This window comes from Pseudophryne corroboree, chromosome 1, assembly GCF_028390025.1.
Source record: "Pseudophryne corroboree isolate aPseCor3 chromosome 1, aPseCor3.hap2, whole genome shotgun sequence".
Taxonomy (NCBI): Eukaryota; Metazoa; Chordata; class Amphibia; order Anura; family Myobatrachidae; genus Pseudophryne; species Pseudophryne corroboree.
In genome coordinates this window covers 1,066,585,554-1,066,591,553 of record NC_086444.1, presented here as the reverse complement: position 1 = coordinate 1,066,591,553, position 6,000 = coordinate 1,066,585,554, and the positions used below count along the sequence as shown (strand labels likewise).

At 45.7% G+C, this 6,000-nt stretch overlaps 1 protein-coding gene across 1 annotated transcript in view; it reads right to left on the bottom strand.

Moving 5' to 3' along the window:
- Positions 1-211: 211 nt before the first annotated feature.
- The window catches only part of LOC134925931 (OCIA domain-containing protein 2-like), a 30,014-nt gene continuing 24,225 nt past the window's right edge, over positions 212-6,000 (bottom strand). The window contains exons 6-7 of the mRNA XM_063920952.1: positions 1,300-1,387; positions 212-308 (exon numbers count right to left, since the gene is read on the bottom strand). Coding sequence (XP_063777022.1) covers positions 1,306-1,387 — 82 coding nt within the window. The 3' untranslated portion in view covers positions 212-308; positions 1,300-1,305. The remainder of the gene's footprint in view (positions 309-1,299; positions 1,388-6,000) is intronic.

Genomic DNA, 6,000 nt, shown 5'->3' with positions numbered 1-6,000 from the left:
AAATAATAAGCACATTATATGATCATAATCTCCAAAAGTGGGACTGTTCCTTGGTACCTAGAATGTCTGGTAGCCATACACTAATACCATTAGCTACATCGTAGACCATTTCATACCCAACAATCATGGAAGGACATTTTCCACTGTGCATCATTGGTTCTCTTTGATATTACATTATTAATTCGGCATTGTAAAAAAGAAGAGGCGCATATATTTTCAAAAAAATATTTATTATAAACAAGAAATGAAGGATACAAAAAATATTCACGTTATAAAGACAATCGGTGTGTCTACTTTCACAGAGCGACCTAGGGGGAAGAACGTAGAAAAAAAAAAGTTAGAGAACAGAGCACAGGTTCTTTTCTACAGTATTTCTGGAAAGGAGACTCTTACTCTGAGAGTGCATTGTAACAATGGTGTGTGGTTGTGCGTGCTTTTTTCTAGATGTTTTTTTAAGTTAATTAGCTGCTGTGGAATGTGATGTACGCATCATTTCTATGTCTCCACACAGGACGCCAGTCATTCATCATGATTCAAATCAGGGAATTAGCAATCTTCAGTAGTTTTAGTTCAAAGGTGTTTTAACACACCAGACACACATTGCTAAGTACAAATCTGTTCTGTGAGTTGCATCCATGCATTTACTGTTCTGCTCAGCTGCACGTATATACTTGTTATGATGCTCACTATTCTGGTGTAAGTCAAGCGTTAGCGGAGTCTATGGCATCGTATGATTAAATGATGATCAATGCTTTGACAGGGATAGTTGGGAGATGGTTTTGCTGAAACGTGTAAGATTTCTTTGTCCTAGATATCTCACGATATATTATCCTGCGAGGTTCCAATGGAACCTTGTGGCTAATTGAATCGCTCCAATAGACTTCCTGTATAGTCGATCTTTCCATTCACATTTTGTTACTTTATTTATGGTAATAACTAGCTGTTGCACCCCCTGAAATAATCTATACAAAGGATCAGTGCACTAGTGACAAAATCCAAAATGCACAACTACTACACTAATTGCACAGTATATTTTGTATATACAATATTGAAAACTTGTTTGTTTCCTCTCACTAGCGACAGAGGTATCAGTGTGACATGTGACGGAAAATGGGTATGAATGGAGAGTAAGAATCCCTCCACATTATCGTGTCCCGCAGCCTACAGTGCCCAATAATGTAAGCTGAGCCACAAGCCGTTAACACTGTTCATCCCGGTTTGAACCAGGAGGTGAGAGGCTCAGAGGGGGCAGTCAGACATTGATGAACTTCTGCCAATGGTCACTGTTAGAATACTTACAGAAGTTCAGGAGACAGTGTTGGACTGGGCAGATCCTCCTTTGTCCTTAGTGCATTGCTTTTTGCATTCCTCACAATGGTGACAATGCCTGATGTATAGAAATATTAGTTACTAGACTTGTCCATGTCATATATACACACATTCATCAATGCCATAAGTTAATAAGTAAATATAATCTTCATGCAGCTGTATCCTAAGTTGCTTTGAGCTTAGCTGGCCATTAAAGATACTAGTTTCTTTCTTTATTTTCTAATAAGACAAATGTCCCTACAGCTACAGTTAAGGCCCATACACACACACTAGAATTTTTCTAGCGATTTGAGCAATAAAGATGGCTTTCAATGATCTATCGATCAAATTGTCTAGTGTGTACATGGTGAACAATGCGCGCACCCGCGCTCGTTTGAAGTGGGTCGTCGGTTGTCCATGCATGCAGCTCAATCTTCTCTACGGTCGCTGGTGAAATCGCTCATAGTGGCATGTGTGTATGCAACGTACAAATGTCCAATATGAGTGATTTGAAAGATCTGGAACTTTGAAGCCACTCCCAGGCTCCATTTTACACAGCACTTTGCGGACCAGAGCAGAAGCACAATGCGGTCAGCAGCTTCAAGTTCACACTGTCCCACCAGTGCAAATGCCCCACTGGAGTTCACACTGCCCCTTCTAAAGCCCTGCCCACACACCCAGAAATGCCTCCCAAAATTAAAACCATGTGCACTGCAGGGAGGGCAGATATCGCATTTGCAGAGAGCGTTAGATTTGGGTTGGTTATTTTGTTTCTGTGCAGGGTAAATACTGGCTGATTTATTTTTACACTGCAGTGCACATGGTTTTGCCCATTAGAGAAAAATGTTGCCTTTGCGATCAACCCTGAATTAGGCCCTAAATGTATCAGACACAATGTGATTACTGCCAGTAAGCCATATCATCTCCATTGAAATTTCTCTAGCATCCATAAGGGTTATTGGGGACAAAATTAGTATGATGGGTATAGACGGGTCCAAAGGAGCCAGTGCACTTTAAATTTCTTCAACTGGGTGTGCTGGCTCCTCCCCTCTATGCCCCCTCCTACAGGCAGTTTAGAAAAAACGTGCCCTCAGTAGATGATGCACACTCTGCAGCTCCAGTTCTTCAATTTAATTTAAAACTTTTGTTTATTTCGGTATGCTGTTTGGGTAACAGCATACCTGCGCTGTGGGAGTTTGGGGGGGAGACGGTCACCGGCCTCCATGAGCTGCAGAGCCGCTTCTGCACTGCAGGACCACCGTCCTGAGGGGCTGTTTATTCAGCGGGGCACTGCGCCTTAGCTGTCGTAGCAGCAGCTTGCCGCACACCCCTAACAGCATGAAGGGGATCGTCGTGGGGAGTACAAACCGGCGGTCCCCCAGTTCATTGTGCAGCAGATGCGTGGGTGAGGCGTACGAGGCCCTCCTGGGGGGGACTTACGGGTGCCCCTGCGTGAGACTGGCGGGAGGTGTGTTGTACCAAGCATTTTTGTGAGGCTGCACAGCCTGTGGAGACATTGCCAGTATAAAAATCTTATAGTAGCTCCGGCATCAGAGTGGGGGGTGGAGCTGCATCAGAGCGGGCTCAGCGGCATTTTGGCAGCATAAGCGGTCACAGGAACGCTGGTACCGGGTGTACAGGGGGAGAGCCGCTATTAGTGCACAGTTTACAAATTATCTGTACAGCAGTATCACTGTTTTATTGTACTACATAAAATGCTGACAGTCTCACTGGGGCTGTGCAGCATTGGGTGCGCTGGGGTCCTCTCTTCTGTGTCTCACATGCAATAGGACAGGCTTGTATTGTATTCAGTCTGTGTTGTATGTGTATATTGTCTGTATTTCATTATGGTGAAACAGAAGTTATGCAGTGTATGTAATGCCAGATTCTCCCCTATTTTATCTGGCTCCATATCATGTGAGCAGTGTAGTCAGTAATCACAAAATGCTGATAACACCATGGGGTAGTCCAGAGCCTTCCTGGCTGGGGGTTATAAAAACTATGATGTCGGATATGTCATCTCCGCTCACTGCCAATGCCAATAAAACACTAGAACTGCAACAAGCAGTGGCTAACCTAACTGCCAAGGCTGATGCTTCCCATCCCCCGCTGTCTACAGGTGCACAAAAACGTGCTTTACCTGCAATCCTATCAGATTCTGATGATGTACAGGTGGATGGGGATGAGGGGGACCCCATTAGTGGGGATTCCACCCCTACACAGGGTATAGAACCCCTCATATTGGCTATACGGGATGTGTTAAAGCTCCCCCTGGAGGACGCTACTAATCGGCAGTCATTTTTCCTCCCACAAGACAAACTGACTGTCACCTTTCCTGATTCCAAAGAATTGGATGATTTATTTAAATTAGCCTGGAAAAATCCAGATAAAATATATTGGGTGTCCAAAGGTTTTTAAATACCTTCCTGATTGTCTCTGAAGGCAGGAAATTCTGGGAAGAATCTCCAGCAGTAGACTCTCCTTTCTAAAAAGTTAAAAAGTCGGTGCTCCCTGCTCCGGGCTCTTTTACGGTAAATGACACGGGCGATAGAAAAATAGAGACCACGCTAACATCTATGTACACTGCTGCATGTGTAGCTCAAAGGCCGGTCATTGCTGGCTGCTGGATGACACATGCCATTCATACATGGGCTACTCAGATTCAGGAGGGTCTTTCGGGTGATATGACCTTGGTTACTACTGTAACTTTCCTGAAACACATTCAGGACACGGCAAGAGTCCTCTGTGACTCCCTTAAAGAGATTGGCAATATAAATGCTAAAACCACTGCTATGGCTGTGTCTGCACGCAGAGCCATATGGTTGCGTCAATGGATTGTAGGCGCTGATTCCAAACGTAATGTGGAATCACTTCCCTTCACAGGTGAATGGCTCTTCGGAAGGTGAATTGGACGCATGGATCTCCAAAGCTACTGCTGGGAAATCCACGTTTCTCCCTTCAGGGGCTCCGCCTGCTAGGCGTATCTACCCGGGACCGTCTACTCAGTCCTTTCGGTCCTCCAGATTTCGATCTAGGGCCCGGGGTGCCTTCAATGCAGCTAGAGGCTCCAGAGCCATTGCCGGCTCTCAGGAACGGAGCACCAGTTCAGCTTCCACAAAGACTTTGGCATGACGGGGCCCACCCACCCCAAGAGGATCTCGTGATGGGAGCTTGGTTACGTCACTACAGCCACATCTGGGACGGGTCCTGCCAAGATGCCTGGGTAAGGGACCTTATCTCTCAGGGTTACAAGCTGGAGTTCGACGGTGCTCCTCCCCAACGATTTTTCAAATCGGGCTTGCCAGTTTTGGAAAATATGCGTATTACGCTACTACTGGCCATCGACAAGTTGGTCCAGTCCCAGGTCATTGTTCCAGTACCCCTGCTACAGTGAGGACAAGGTTACTACTCCAGTCTGTTTGTAGTGCCACATCCAGATGGGTCTGTGAGACCCATTTTGAATCTGAAGTCCTTACCTGAAAGTTTTCAAATTCAAGATGGAATCTTTGAGAGCGGTGATCACGGGCCTGGAACAACAAGAATTCCTCATGTCCCTGGATATCAAGGACGCCTACCTCCATATCCCGAGTTGGCCTCCTCATCACGCCTATCTACGGTTCGCCCTACTGAACGATCACTACCAGTTTCAGGCTTTACCCTTCAGGCTGTCTACAGCTCCGAGGGTGTTCACAAAGGTGATGGTGGAAATGATGTTCTAGCTCAGAGTCCAGGGGGCCAACATTTGTCCCTTACCTGGACGATCTCCTGATAAAAGCGAGTTCCAGGGAGCTATTACTGCTCCATATAGATTGCACTATCCAACTTCTGTCTCACCACGGGTGGATCCTCAATCTACAGAAGTCTCAACTGGAACCATCTCAAAGGCTCCTGTTTCTGGGTATGATACTGGATACTGTAGCTCAGAGAGTGTTCCTCCCATAGGACAAGGTGAGAACACTTCAAGAGATGGTTTGTATGGTTCTCCGACCTGCTCGAGTTTCCATTAATCTTTGCATAAAATTGTTGGGGAAAACGGTGGCCTCTTACGAGGCGATACAGTTTGGCAGGTTCCATGCCAGATTCTTCCAATTGGAAGTCCTGAACAAGTGTTCCGGTTCACATCATCAGATGCACCGAATGATTCAGCTGTCACCCCAGGCCAGGATTTCACTCCTGTGATGGTTACAGCCTTACAATTTGGAAGCTGCTCAATCATACCTGGAGATAATTATATATCAGGTGCTGGAAGGGGGAGGGGTCACCGTCAAACAAACAAAGAGGAAGGGGGGTGCTAATCCCCACCCCCAAATTCCCTTCCGCACACTGAAAATTACCTGTAACCATCCCTGAATCTATCTGGTAATAAAATTCAGAGAATCCGTCACAAATGTTTGCAAACACATGTTTAGCTGCTGGCCACTTCACGGCTTCTCTGATACAGCAGTCCTAACTACTTGATAGCAGTGCCCACATTGGGCCATGTAATTTGTCACAGTACGCCTCATAATAAAGGCCATTACTAAAACAGTTCCAGACTGAGAGCTAACTTACCAGGGAGCCACCCTCAGGATCTCCCATTGGCACCACAAGGAACAGCATGCCTTCCAAATGCTGCTCCCATTCAATGCCTCATGCACACAAGCAGACAAACAATTTGGAAGCTGCTCAATCATACCTGGAGATAATTATATA